Genomic DNA, 14,847 nt, shown 5'->3' with positions numbered 1-14,847 from the left:
CATTCAATGGAAAAAAATAGTGCTAGAACAACTAGATAGCAACTAGCAAATTAATGATACTAGATCTCTACCTCACACCATATACAAAAAAATTAACTAAAAATAAATCAGAGACCTAAATGTAAAAACTAAAATAATACAACCATTAGAAAAAAAGCATAGGGGGGCACGTGGGTGGCTCAGCTGGTTAAGCGTCTGCCTGTGGCTCAGGTCATGATCCCAGGGTCCTGGGATCAAGCCCCACACCAGGGTCCTTGCTCAGCGGGGAGCCTGCTTCTCCCTCTGCCTGCTGCTCCCCCTGCCTGTGCTCTCTCTCACTCTGTCAAAGAAATAAATAAAAACCTTAGAAAAAAGAAAAAAGCATAGGGGTAAATCTTCATGACCTTTGATATGGCAAAGGGTTCTTAGATATGATACCAAAAACATGACCAACAAAAGAAAGACTAGATTGAACTTCATCAAAACTAAAATCATTTGAGCATCAAAGTGCACCATCAGGCATGTGAAAAGACAACCACAGAATGGGAGAAAATATGTATAAATCATATATCTGATAAGGAACTTGTACCCAGAATAAATAAAAACTTACAGCTCAATAATAAAAAGGCAGATATCCCAATTTAAAAATGGGCAAAGGATTTGAATGGATGTTTCTCCAAGTAAGATATACAAATGGTCACTAAACACAGGAAGAGATGCTCATCAACATTAGTCAACAGGGAAATGCAAATCAAAACCACATTGAGATACCATTTCACCTCTGTTAAAATGGCTAGAATCAAAAAGTCAGATAATAAAAAGTACTGTTAAGGATATGGGGAAAACTGGAAGCCTTACACACTGCTGATGGGAATGTCAAATGGTCAGCCAGTTTGGAAAACAGTATGGCAGTTCCTGAAACAATTAAGCGTAGAGTGACTGTATGACTCAGCAATTCAATTCCTAGATATCCACCCAAGAGAAATAAGAACGTGTCCTCACAAAACCTCTTCATAGTAGCACTATTCATAAAAAGCAAAAGATGGCAACAGCCCAAATATCCATCAATGGATTAATGGATAAACAAACTGTGGCATATCCATTCAATAGAATATTGTGCAGCCATAAAAAGAAAGAAGACATACTTGCTACACAATTGGTGAACCTTGAAAACATATGCTAAGTAAAAGAACCCAATCACAAAATACCACATTTTATATAAGCACACTCTTATGAAATGTCCAAGATAGGAAAATCTGTAGAGACAGAAAGATTAGTGTTTGCTTAGACCTGGAGGGATAGAAGCATGGGGGAGGGGTCATAGCTAAGGGTATGGTGTTTGGTTTTGACCTGGGAATGCTCTAAAATTGACTATGGTGATAGTTGCAAATAACTGAATATAGTAAAAACCAATGAATTGTACATCTTAAGTGGGTGAATTGTATGGTATGTGAATTATAGCTCAATAAAGCTGTTTTAAAAAGAAGAAGTAACGTCTATTCTGAGATGGATGAGTAGGGGTTATACACGCTAAATGTGTGAAGAGTGATTAAGAGAATGTTTCAGTCAGGGAGAACTGTGGGAACCAAGATCAGGACTCAAAAGGGCATGAAGCTTTGAAGAAATAATGGGAATTCTTTAAGCACGATGTTGTTGTTGTTGTTGTTACTATTTATTAAATATCAACTGTTGCAGAGTAGAGATTAGAAGCAAGGGCTTTGACCTTAGGCAGGCATTTCATTTAATAGCTGGGTGACCTTGGCCAGGACACTTAATTTCTCTTAGCTTCACTTTCCTTTTTTACTAAATAGTAGGCTAATGACTGGTGTAGTCACTCTGGAAAACAGTACGGAGATTCCTCAAAAAGTTAAAAATAGAACTATCTTATGATCCAGCAATTACAGTACTCGGTATTTATTCAAAGGATACAAAAATACTAATTCAAAGGACCCCAATGTTTATAGCAGCCCTATCAACAATAACCAAATTATGGAAAGAGCCCAAATGTCCATCAACTGATGAATGAATAAAGAAGATGTGGTATGTGTATACAATGGAATATTACCCAGCCATCAAAAAGAATGAAATCTTGCCATTTGCAATGACATGGGTGGAGCTAGTGTATTATGCTAAGCGAAGTCAGTCAGTCAGAGAAAGACAAATATTGTATGATCTCACTCATACGTGGAATTGAAGAAACAAAACAGATGTACATAGAGGAAGGGAAGGAAAAATAAAATAAGATAAAAACAGAGAGGGAGGCAAACCATGAGACTCTTAAATATAGGGGCGCTGGGTGGCTCAGCTGGTTAAGTGTCTGACTCTTGATTTCAGCTCAGGTCATGATCTCAGGGTCCTGGGATCGAGCTCCAAGTTGGGGTCTGCGCTCAGCAGAGTCTGCTAGAGAATCTCTCTCTCTCCCTCTCCCTCTGTGCCTCCCCCTGCTCTCTCTCTCTCTCTCAAATAAATAAATAAAATTTTTTTTTTTTTTTAAAAAGAGACTCTTAAATACAGAGAGCAAACAGGTTTGCTGGAGGGGAGGTGGGTGGGGGGATGGGCTAAATGGGTGATGGGCCTTAAGAAGGGCACTTGTGATGAGCACTGGTGGTTATAGGTAAGTCATGAATCACTAAATTCTACTCCTAAAATACTATACTCTATGTTAACTAACTTGAATTTAAATAAAATCTTAGAAAAAAAAAATAGTAGGCTAATGATACATCTGGAAAAGGACTCAGAGTTCATGAAAGGGAAAAAGGACTCTAAGTCCAAGAAAATATTTTGACAGTTACAAAGCAAGGATAATAGAATTATCCATTAGGATAAATTTTTAAAAATATTTCTTAAACAACAAGATAGCAGAAGGTATGGTGAGATATCAAAATGCCACTTAAAAAGACATGATCATTCCCTTTAGTGAGCTAAAGGGCTTCATCTTGATATTTGTGGGGATGGGTGTGTGTGTGTGTGTATATATTTTTATACTATACCTCCTGTTCTTCATTTTTCTTTTAATCATGGCTGGTGAATGTGTAGGTATATACGGACCTACCTTATTCCTTTAAAGATTCTTTACCCACACTATACTGAAAATATTGGCTGGGAGGGTGGTACAGGCAACATATTTGAATAGACATTGCTCAAAGTAAAATGTAAAAATGGCCAATAAGTACACAAAAAGATGCTCCATACCCAACTAAATTATCCATCCAATGGTTCAGCTATTTTTGCTAAGGCTCTTGCAAAACGCTGGTGTCAGAGTATCAAATAACTGCTTTTGGTCCCTGTTATGAGAGGCCCCACCCTCCATCAACCCTTTCCCTACCTTGAACTTTCCTTGTAGAGGGAACAAATCAGCTTTTCTCTTGGCTTTTGCCTTTTCCTTTTATAGAGGTGTGGTGACTATGTGGGTATGGGATCTGAGGCTGGTTTTCAAACACACACTCTCCTGTTAGTTTCTCAGTGAAAAATTTTGCATGAGATTACTCCGGTCCTTAGCATCCTGATAATCGTCTTGTTCCTCTCCTTTTATTTTGTGCATCATGGTAGCTATGTCTTCTTGTAACTTTAAAGCTCCTCCTAGATTATTTACTTTTAGTTTCTTTGTTGTTCTTTCCAGTTAATTAAGATTTATTCAAAATCCTATATATTAAGTAAAAATTAGAAAGTTACAAATGCCCTGTTTACACTCTACCGTATAATGGATTATCTACTTTAACTTGGAATTATAAATCCAAATTTGTGCTGTTAGGAAAGGCTTACCATTCACATTAAGATTTACTGCACAGAGAAAACTGTTACTGGGAGTCAATCCACCTTGGATCCTGAGCATCCCTGCACATTTTTATTGCATATACAAAGCCTGTAAGACCCTGACCACTCTTTATGCAGGCAGGCCATGTCTCAGAGTTGTGTTTGCAACAAGCAACTTGGACGAATGAGGTAATATCTTACCCTGGATACAGAGCAGGCTTGCTTCTGTTTACCATGAAAGCAACGAACTCTCCACACACACGGAGTTTCTTTCCTGTTACACAAGGCACGGCGTGTGCAGACATCCATAAAAGGGCCTGTGTCACCCCGTAGGACTTGAGGATCACTTGAAAACTAATACAAACCCATATGAAGCTCTGGCTATGGCTCTTGCCATGAGTAATAATGTCCTTTGGCTCTGACCCGGGATTCTAGTGTCTTCTGCCAGTATCCATTAAACAGCAGCAGGTTAACTTGTTACGTTTTAAGTAGGGTAAAATCTCAGATCGTATAATTCTTGGCAGGTGTTTCCAGATATTATCCCTAAATCAGTTATGCTAGTGCAATGTTTCCCACTAGGATGATTTTTGCTTTGTCTGTGCCCCGCCTGTGCTCTTACTATTGTGTTCTACTTCATGTCTGTCTTCAAATTGACTCGCTGACTTAATTTGAATACCTTTTTGCAAAGGAAACTTTATACCACGCTAAATCTATACTATCATCATTTGCCTGAGACAGAGTATTCATTAATACACATCCAAATAAACACATGAACATCACAATTTAATATATTTGGGTACTATCTAAAATCATCCCCACCCACCGCCAGGCCCTCTCCTTTAACCCCAAGCTGATTGCATCTACAGGAGTCATGGCGGGGACAGACTGTCACAACCAATGCTTTTAGTTAGTCCATTTTGAGGTCTTCTTCCCTATAAAAAGTTCTCATCAAGCCCCCTTGTGAAGGAAAAAAAGGGAGAAACTAAGTCTAGTGCTCTGACCTGCTACAGGGACAGTCGTCATCCTCCAGGTAAGTATATCCAGGACAGCCTGGCCATCAGCTGAGGGGAGTCCAGTGCCTGCTTCAATCTGAAGCAGAGAAACCAAAGTCAGACCCACCCTGGAGAGGTGTGTGGCTTGGATGAGCCCTTCTATATCCTATCCTACCTGAGCACTGCCCCTCGGAGCACCAGGGGATTGGATTCATCCTGTCTTATAAGACTGGCAGTGAGCCCCTGCAAGCTTATCTCACTCCAGTTGGAATCCAGCCCAACCAGCATCCATCAGGCTGTTGCAACCTTGAATAGTCTGGAGTCATGAATTGCCCCAAAAAGAGTATCACGGAGGAAAAATAAAATAACACACAACTGGAAAAACTGTGAGCCATAGATATATATAGATACATATATAGATATATAGATTTGGATGTAGATATACACATACAGTCTTACATAGCATTTTCACATTTCCAGGTAAGGATGGCAGTATCCCCAAATCCCACTTGAACCTCCCTTTAAAATTTACACAGGCCTAGAGGTATCTGTTGAACTGGTGAGGAGGGCCTGCCACCAGTCTTCTGGGAGAGATCACTCACCCTAAGGAAACAGTCAGAAGATAAAACCGTAATCTTTAGACTCAAAGAGAAGCAATTCTGACTAAAGCATAACATCTGTTACTCAGACTTGCTTTCTGGTCCAATCCCCAAATGGACCCATTGTTGTCAGAGTCTTATGAGGGAAGTTCGGGCCTGTGGTTAAAATTCCCCAAACTGTCAAGATACCATGGCCCAAGTTGCCCTGCATAACTATCTGTCTAAACTGAAGAAATGGGCATTCTCCCCACTTCTGCAGGTCAGTCTGAGGATTCAGCCAATTGGGGGTTCTGAAGAAATATGCTGGGCTTCACTGTTTGAGAATTCCAGAACATCAGCAACAGATAGGTAGGGGCCTGGATGAAGGGGCAGAACTACCCAATATACATGATAATATCAAGGGGAGAAGAAAGGGAGGTGGGGCAGGAAAGGAACATAAAGGGGGGCACCCACCTAACAGTTGCCTGGATTTATTCTTAAGCACAGGTGAGAACTAGTTTCTCCATCATCCCAAATAGCTGAATCAAAGCCTTTGGGAGTTGGGATCCTACATGGGCAGACGGGGGAAAAAAACCTGTTAAAATAGAGCTCACAGTCATTACCTTATTTGGTCCTCACATGATCCCTTAGAGATTATTATCTCTATTTTACAGATGAGAAAAGATATAAAAAATTTATTCTTCTAGCTAAGTGGTCTTGTGGTAACTTGGAGTTCACCTTTGCTTCTAAAATTCTGTCAACAAATATTAAGTGGCCCCCAGTGCCTTTAGAAATAAATTGATTAAGTGCTGTAGATTACTTCTTTTTTGTTATAAAACTTTTATTACTTTAACAATAATGTGCATACATTCTAGGAATAAGAAAAAATACAAATAAGCAGAATAAAAAAATTACTCATAATTCTACCACTGACTATACTTTTTGTCTTTCATCCTTCACACGTTTCTTTGTGCATATATGTAATATACAAATGTATTCTTCCTTTCAAAAATATGATATTCACATATTACTTAGTAACCTTTTTTCATTTTATATCCTGTCAGGAACCTCTTTTTGTACAAATGAGTAAAGCTCTCCTATTAAAAGACAGAGACTTGTATATTGGTTCAAAATATGATAAAAAATGAGATGAAGATTAACAACAGATGCATCTAAAATCACTAATAGCAACAAGGTAAAAGTAGAAAGATGCATGAAGGTATATCAGGAAAATGCAAATCAAAAGAAAGCTCTATGACAATGTTACTATCAGAAAAAAATTAAAATCAAGGCAAACTACATTAAATAGGGATAAGGATGGTTTCGGTTAACCTTCCAACGCATGACTATAAGTTTGTTTCTTACTCTCCTTATCTCGTCTATTTCATTCACTTCTCTAAACATATCCTCCTTGCTTAAATGCCTGTTGTGTATATCTTCTTTAAATTCCTGGAGAGACTGAATCAGCCTTTCCCTAAAAGTTCCTTCTGTTTTTTCCTCCTCCTCTGGCTCTTCTTCCTCCTCCTCTGGCTTTTCCTCAGGCTTTGGCTCTTCCTCAAGCTTTGGTTCACTCTCATTTTCTGGTTTTCCTTCAATTTTTTGACAGGGTTTCATCTTGTGAGTCTCTCTTCCTTCCTTCTTTCCTTTTCTCTTCCTTTCTTTTTTCCTGCTTTATTCCTCCTTGAATACAATTACTCCTGGGAAGCAAGGTGACCGTAAGTCAAAGGCTTGGTGCTCTGGACAGAGGTCTCAGCATTTACTTTCTTTGATTCAGAGCTATCATTAAATATCTTCCACTTGGGAGACTTAATCAGCAATCAGGACTTCCCTGAGCCTGCGGCTCTAACCTCCACTTTCCATTTCCTTACCTCTCTCTCGTCCCTCCCTCCAGCCTTTTTCAAGGCCTTCCCCAACCATCTCTCCGCACAAGGCAAAATACAAGGCCCTCCTAGAACTGAGTAGGTAGGGAGAACGGGCCGGGGGTAGGAACGGTGGGGCCCACAACCTCTGTCCCGCCCTCGCCCCCCTCCACCTCAGGGGTCTTTAAAATATTCCCCTCACCTACTTGTACTGATCCGATCGCTTTCTTCCTCCCCTTTTCTAGCCTTGTGTAGTGCTAGGAACGACAGACCTGCTGACAAACGGAAAACGGGAGGGGAAGAGGGAAGGTTGGAAAAGGGGGGAGGGTGGGGGAGGGGCGAGCGCTTGGTGGGCACACCCGCACCAAGTACCTTTTTCCTCATTGAGGTATTTGGCTATGAAACTTTCCCACCTTCTGTTTCTCCCACTTCTCCCCCCGCCCCCACAGTGCAAGTTAGCTCGAATTTCCCATCAGACAGGGAGTAGGAAAAGCAGATTATTTCCAAACTATCTTTACTGAGGCGGGGGTTGGGGGGGGTAGGGTAGGTCTTGGGAAAGCGGTCTGAAGTGGCAGAGGATGATTATTTTTAAACTATCACAGGTCTCCTTATCCTTCTCCCGGGACTCCTAGTCCCTTTCCCAAGGGTCATCATTTCCTGCAGACTCGGAGGAGGGAGGTGGAGGGATGGTTTTGACCAGGGCTTCCTCTCAAGTCTCTGCCCTAGGCCATTCCCACCCTAGAAAGCCGCAAGCAGCACCTATTTTGACACCAACCTGCAAAATTCCGACAAGTTGACTCCTCTTTCCCCTGGCGTCAGGCTCCGTCGTCTGCACTGCTAAAGGAAACCTGGTACCCAGACGGGAACAAGGACCAGACTAGCAGGACTTCTGCACACGTCGACTCCTGGTCACGTGAGATCTGCGTCACCAGTGAGCTCTGGTCCCCAATCTCCACTCCCACCAAAAGCGCGGCAGAAGTGGGCCCGCCTATGCCCCCTCCCCCCCATACATCTGGCCTGTCATTCTCTGTTATTGTTGCCTATGCCGGAGGGCAAAATGTTATTTGCCTTTCTGTGACTACTAGGGAGGGGCTGCATCTTTTTTCTGGAGCTACTAAACTTTTCTACTTCTTTTAAGAATGGTCACTTCGGTGCCTTCAGCTCCCAGGATTAAGAACTCCTACATCCATCGCCCCTCCCCCAGACTCCATTTCATCTGCAGTCTGGTCCCTGGCTGTTGTGGAACAGGGTTGGTTTGGCAACGAGGTGTGAGAAAAAAAAAAAGGAGCCTGGGACAGGAGTGACATTTTAAAATTTAATTTTCATTTTATTCTTAATACTTGTATATTCTTTTTTTTAAACAAAAGTAACATGTTTTTTGTTTTTTTTTTATATATATTTGGAAAAGACAAAGACAAAATTACTTTGGTTAAATGACTTAATACACGTACAGTCCTGAGAATAGTTCCTGGCCTATTGTAAGTGCTCTAAAAGTGCAAGCTATTATTATAATTATATTAGGATTTCATTTGGGGAAAATGATACAAAACTTAAAAAAAAAAAAAAGTAATGTTTGACTCCAGAGCCCTGATGGCGGTATTTGCCAGGCAGCTGTGCTCCTGCAGAATCATCAGTTGCAGGTACACATCATGATCCCAAGTGTCCTCATCTGAAAGGGAATAATAACGTACACCTCAGAGAACTGACTTTTGGGAATTCTAAATGATACCTGGCTCATATCATCTTCAACAGATACTGATTACCTTTCAGCCTCACTTCAGTCTTTTAGTATAAGTCACAAACTTGCCAATATAAATTACATAGCTCTCGGGGCGCCTGGGTGGCTCAGTCGTTAAGCATCTGCCTTTGGCTCAGGTCATGATCCCGGGGTCCTGGGATCGAGCCCCACACCGGGCTCCCTGCTCCGCGGGGAAGCCTGCTTCTCCCTCTGCTACTCCCCCTGCTTGTGTTCCCTCTCTCACTATGTCTCTCTCTGTCAAATAAATAAATAAAATCTTTAAAAAAAAATTACATAGCTCTCAGAGGCAACACTTAAAAAATAGCAGGAGACATACATGTATTTTTGTTTTATGTAAGTTTGGGTGCCCCTTCGTGAGGCAGAATAAAGAGCTCAATAGATTATGTAGAAAGAAAGAAAAAAACCTTTACCCCATGTTGTTTTTATTTCACTTGCCCTTCTGTCACATTTTCCTATCTTCTGGGGAGCATGTGTATTTGAGTACCAGGAAACCCAAGATAGACTGGTTTGGGTCTGCCAAACAGAACACTGGTGTGACAGGAGATGTTAGTCCCAGGGCCAGAACTAGATTGTGTGACCCTGAGTAAGTTACTTTCCCTGTACTGGCCTTACCTCCCAAACAGGAGAGCCCAGGCAAGCTCTCAGAACTTTAGAAAGAAGCTTGTGATTAGTAAAACACTTCAATATGTTGTCCATGGGAAAACGGAAACATCCTGAGTGGCAGCTGCTTTCCTTCGGCTTGATGAAAATAGTTCCAGAAATCCCGAGAATGTCCTGAAAAGGGAAAGATGCTTTGCTGCCGTTATCTCATTTTATACTCTCAAGCAACCCAACTGCAAGGAGGATATTTTCATTTCTATTTTATGTAAGTCATTTCCATTATATATACATATATATGCATGCCCTAAACTAAACAAAGAATTTAAACAATATGCCCAAAGACATTATCTCCTCGTATCTGAGCAGAAAAGGCCTCAGCCCAAGGCCCCACTTTTAGAGGGTCAGCATCGGGCCCTCTTCTGGATGCGTCCTCCCCAGGTAGTGAAGAGTCAGCGGGGCAAGAAGATGTGTTTACTTGGAGCCTTCATTTATTTCCTTCTAGACCACATTTGAGACACCTAAGACCCTAGAATATCCTGCCCAAAGGACCTGGAGCCCAAATCCAAGACCCGCTTGTGCCTCTTCTCTAAGTCTATCCTGAGAGTGGGCCACATTCCCTGCAGGTTCACACTAAAGGTAGAATCGAAGAGATAGCTCAAAAGGCAGAATCTCACATGAGGCTATTTGGAGAAATCTAAAGGAAAGAGTGGACGGCCAGGCCAACACGGACTCAGAGAAGTCAATGACCAGTTAGCCCAAAACAGTCAGAGAAAGCTTCAAGCAGGGGGAAAACAAAAACAAAAACAAACCCAAAACAAACCTTGACCCGAGCCTCAGAATGTGGGCAGGACCTAGATGGAGGGTGGGCAGGAAAGAAGAGCAGTCAGGCTGAACCTAGGCCCTGTGGCCTTACCATCACCCTGGCTTGCCTCATGCTGCCTTGGTGGTAGAAGTACACTCGCACCTCCTTAGGGGCGTTTAAGTCTATTGCCGGTGGCTTTCATCTGAAAGCAGGTTCAATGTAAGGACTTGGTAACATGTTCTGCACTTAACCCCGAGGATTTTCTCACTTATTTTCAGGTCATGGAATCTGAATTGGTCAACCTTTCTGGACAGGACATACTTAAGCAATTGCTAAGTATTTGAAATATGCATTCCCTTGAGCCTGTAAATATCTTCTTATGTACTCATAATAGGAAAATATTTAATGGTGGTCACAATGATTTACCACACCAAAGTTCATAGATCTGAATTCCTAGCATCAGTCCTTTGACTTGGACTTTATACAAAGAGAAGCCCCAAGGGAAAAGCAGCAATGAAGGAACAGAAAGAGACAATTGTTCTAGGCAATAGCAGATATGCACCCAAGCATGTGTTCATGCACATTCACACACTTGTGTGCACATTTTCATGAGCCAAGGATTCTCCCAGATAATTTTGATAGCGGATAAAGAAGACAAACTTTATGATTCTGTTAAAACAATTCAAACTACACCAATGTACTTACCATTTGGAAATGGAAAGTAACCATTACATTATACATACATATAAATAAAAAAAGGCAAATTGAAAGTTAATATATGTTGAACTACATTTCTGTCACAACATACATATATTTATTTGGGGGCATTCAAAATATGAGCATATAATTAAATTGCACCATAACATACGTAAAGTCCACAAAATTAACCTATAAAATTTCAGGTTGTGTTATTGAGAAATGAATGAATGACTGATGTGAGCCTGTTTGGTTAGCGGGGTGCACAACCCAAATCCATCAGGGACTCCGCTGAGTTCTGAGGCCACCTTGTAACAGATGTTTACTCAGCACTGGCACTTAAATGTCATCCTTCCATTTCCGCCCCTGCCCATACCCCATCACCCACCATATTTTTTTTTAATTTTATTTTATTATGTTATGTTAATCACCATACATTACATCATTAGTTTTTGATGTAGTGTTCCATGATTCATTGTTTGCATATAACACCCAATGCTCCATTCAGTATGTGCCCTCTTTAATACCCATCAGCAGGCTAACCCATCCCCTTTCCCCCCTCCCCTCTAGAACCCTCAGTTTGTTTCTCAGAGTCCATAGTCTCTCATGGTTCGTCTCCCCCTCCGATTCCCCCCCTTCATTTTTCCCTTCCTACTATCTTCTTTTATTTTTTAACATATAATGTATTATTTGTTTCAGAGGTACAGGTTTATGAGTCATCAGTCTTACACAATTCACCCACCATATTTTATCCCACACCATCTTATTGTGGGGTCTTACTGTGTTTCTCTGTCATAGTAGAAATGTGAATGAATATACTCTGAACTATTCCCCTAGGATATATTTGAGAATGAGTATTTAGTATAAAGGCAACTTTTACTTTCTAAGTGTTGCATTTATATATTTAAATTTTATCTTTAATAGTCATGTATTAATTAATAATATTCAGAAAAATGAGACAAACCTTTGAAAACACGCAGAAGAAATAAAATATCTTACAAATATAAGTCAACCATATGTTTATTGAAATGGAAGTGTTTTTATAATATATTGGTATGTGAAAAAGGCCAGTTACAAAATGTAACTTGCAGAGGATCTAATTTTAAAAAGTAAAATGCATGTAGATATTTATATGTATGCCTGCATAGAAAATATTATAGAACAATATACACCAAAATACTAAAAGTGGGTATGATTGTATGGTTGGTGGGCTTATGGGTGATCTGTATTCTCTTTTTATATGCTTCTTTGTAGATTCTTTTACATTTTCTCAGTGGGGATGTGTAACTTCTATAACAAAGAGTAGTCTGCAAATAGTGCAGTCTTATTTTATAGGACATTATTTCACATATGTACTTCTGTAGTGGAGTAGGATCTGATTTAAGAGCTCCACTACCCACTTAAAGTGTGGGGTCCTTGCAATGGTTGAATGCTTCGCATTTGGTTCCCTTGCCCTCTTTGTGACTAGTATGCCTTAAAATGAGACTCTTCTTATTGTTCTGACTATGCCTTCTCCAATCTAAGTTTGAGATAGTCAAGCTGAAGTATTAGTCATACATAGGAAAGGAGGAATCTCTTCCCTAAATTTTACCTGGTGAGAAACCTTTCTTTTTATGATAATGTTTTGCCAGGGAAAGTGATATTGTTAGCAATAATATAATATTTTAAGCAGATTATAAAATAGTTTTAGTTGCCAATTCACCAATTCAATTCTTTTTTTTTTTTTTTCTTTAAGTAGGCTCCACGCCAGGTGTGGAGCCCAGCACAGGGCTTGAATTCACAACCCTGATATCAAGACCTGGGCTGAGATCAAGAGTCAGATGCTTAACCAACTGAGCCACCCAGACGCGCCCCCCCCCCCAGTTCAATTCCTTTAGAAATTTACGTGAAGAGAAAAAGAAAGGATTGTATTTCTGGCTTTGCTTGACAAACAGCATTTATCTATAGTTCCTGACTTTTTTTCCAGTGGAAATGTTTTACTTTTGCAAATAAACACAATAAATATTATTATGTAAAAGCAGATTATAAAACAATGTGTATAAAATTATCCTAGTTATATTTAGGAAAGAAACCCCTCAAGAATCTACACTCAATTTCATTTATCTGATGACTCTCAAACATGTATCTTATCCACTTATTATCAATAAATATTAATTAGGTGTTTACTGGGTATTGTCAACCCAAATCTATATGTCTCTTCCAGACTTTTCGTCTCAGTTATCATCCCTGATTGGATGTGTTAGCACAATGGAGTTGCATCTGGCTGGATTCTAAAGTCAGCATATGAAGTGAAATCCCACCTAGTCAAATTTACCTTTGAAATATTTAGATCCCTACTTCATAGCATATTAACATAAGTTGCAATGTTAGTGGGGGAAAAATCATAACAAAGTATTTAAGCTTATCAGTATGTAAGTTTTATGGGAATATGGATTTTTTAAATTTTATGTCTATAATTCTTATATATTTTCCAAATTCTTTACAGTTTATCTGAATTACACACACAAGACAATGAAATACATATTTTTAAGATAACTCAAACTTATTATTATTGTACTTCATCATGTTAAAATTAACAGTAAATTAATCAATTCCCTGTTGCTTAATATTTAGGTTTCCTCTATATATTTTTTTAATAAGTTCTTTTTTTTTTAAGATTTTATTTATTTATTTGAGGGAGAGAATGAGAGAGAGCACATGAGAGGGGGGAGGGTCAGAGGGAGAAGCAGACTCCCCGCCGTGCAGGGAGCCCGATGTGGGACTCGATCCAGGGACTCCGGGATCATGACCTGAGCCGAAGGCAGTCGCTTAACCAACTGAGCCACCCAGGTGCCCTCCTCTATATTTTCTTTTTCTATCATAAGCCAAGCCATTACTGAAATCTTTGCACAACATCATAATTATTCCCTAAGGAAGAATTTCAAGAATTGAAATTGCTAGGTCTAAAAGTTTGAAAAATCTTATGAATTTTAGATGTATATTGCCAAAGGGCCTGCAAGATAATTTAACCAATTTACAAGTATACTGACAGTCCATGTGAGTAACCTCACGTAAAATGGATAGTATGTTTTTTTTTAAAAATTCCTCACTTTGACAGGTGAATAAGAGTACCCTAAAGTTTTCATTCATATATTTTGACCACTAGGGAGTCTGAATAACTTATATTTGTTCTCCATATAGATGTCTTCGTTGGTCACTTTTTGATGTCTCTTCACCAGTTTTCAGGTAGTGATAACTACTGTTATTTCGTTGATTTTTAAGAACATTTTATTACAGGTAACTATTGTTTCAGTTAGTCCGATTGGTTGTAAGATATAGATACTTAGGCTAGCTCGGCTGAAGCAGGATCCATGGTGAGCATTTATGGGGCAGTGAAGAGCACTATGATGTTAAGGGAATCTGAGAACCAACAGCCAGTTTCCAGTGGACCTCTAGGCGCCAGGACCAGCACACTATAGTGCTCTGCCATTAACTTGGCTCAGCTGCTGTCTCATTCTCCCTTCCTCTCACATCCCCTTCTCCTCCTATGTCTTGGCTCTATCTCATAGTTTCAGCTTCCTCATAATGTCACCCTGCTTGTGTATTAGGCTTTCTCAGGTTCCTAAGGTACAACCCTCTCCCCACAAAATTTCATGTACCTCACTAGCCCCAAACATGCACAAACTTGCTTAGAATTTCAGGTAGTCCATAGGCTTCCTGGGTTGAGAACATCTGGTCTAGGTTAATTGGTATAGTCAGTGAGTGGGGGGCGGCACCTGGGTGGCTCAGTCGGTTAAGCCTCCAACTCTTGATGACTCTTGATTTTGGCTCAGGTCATGGTCTCAGGGTT

The 14,847-nt window shown here is 40.0% G+C and overlaps 2 protein-coding genes across 6 annotated transcripts in view; both read right to left on the bottom strand.

Moving 5' to 3' along the window:
• Window positions 1-5,038: 5,038 nt before the first annotated feature.
• Window positions 5,039-8,072, bottom strand: TCEAL9 (transcription elongation factor A like 9). 5 transcript variants are annotated; one of them, XM_045861872.3, is made up of 3 exons: window positions 7,937-8,072; window positions 7,364-7,436; window positions 5,039-6,999 (listed from the first exon to the last, which is right to left on the bottom strand). In XM_045861872.3, exon 3 carries the CDS (start codon window positions 6,914-6,916, stop codon window positions 6,599-6,601), a length of 318 nt encoding a protein of 105 aa, XP_045717828.1. In that variant the 5' UTR covers window positions 6,917-6,999; window positions 7,364-7,436; window positions 7,937-8,072; the 3' UTR covers window positions 5,039-6,598. The 5 variants fall into 5 exon arrangements, with proteins under 5 accessions (XP_045717828.1, XP_045760180.1, XP_045760095.1 ...); XM_045904224.3 differs by having other exon boundaries at window positions 7,364-7,433; window positions 7,937-8,066; XM_045904139.3 differs by having other exon boundaries at window positions 5,040-6,999; window positions 7,368-7,436.
• A 38-nt stretch (window positions 8,073-8,110) lies between these two features.
• Window positions 8,111-14,847, bottom strand: part of TCEAL7 (transcription elongation factor A like 7) — a 45,953-nt gene continuing 39,216 nt past the window's right edge. Inside the window, exons 4-5 of the transcript XR_010406221.1 lie at window positions 9,533-9,694; window positions 8,111-8,830 (exon numbers count right to left, since the gene is read on the bottom strand). The gene's annotated coding sequence lies outside the window, so the exon portion shown is untranslated. The remainder of the gene's footprint in view (window positions 8,831-9,532; window positions 9,695-14,847) is intronic.

This window comes from Mirounga angustirostris, unplaced genomic scaffold, assembly GCF_029215605.1.
Source record: "Mirounga angustirostris isolate CCGP_5_RB_7025 unplaced genomic scaffold, mMirAng1.0.hap1 SCAF_11, whole genome shotgun sequence".
Lineage (NCBI taxonomy): Eukaryota > Metazoa > Chordata > Mammalia > Carnivora > Phocidae > Mirounga > Mirounga angustirostris.
The sequence above is the reverse complement of the archived record's forward strand: the minus strand, read 5'-3'. Positions and strand labels throughout refer to the sequence as shown.

What these genes read in the sequence shown, in the direction of transcription:
- TCEAL9 (XM_045861872.3), bottom strand. Translation starts at nt 6,916, where the DNA reads ATGAAACCCTGTCAAAAAATTGAAGGAAAACCAGAAAATGAGAGTGAA.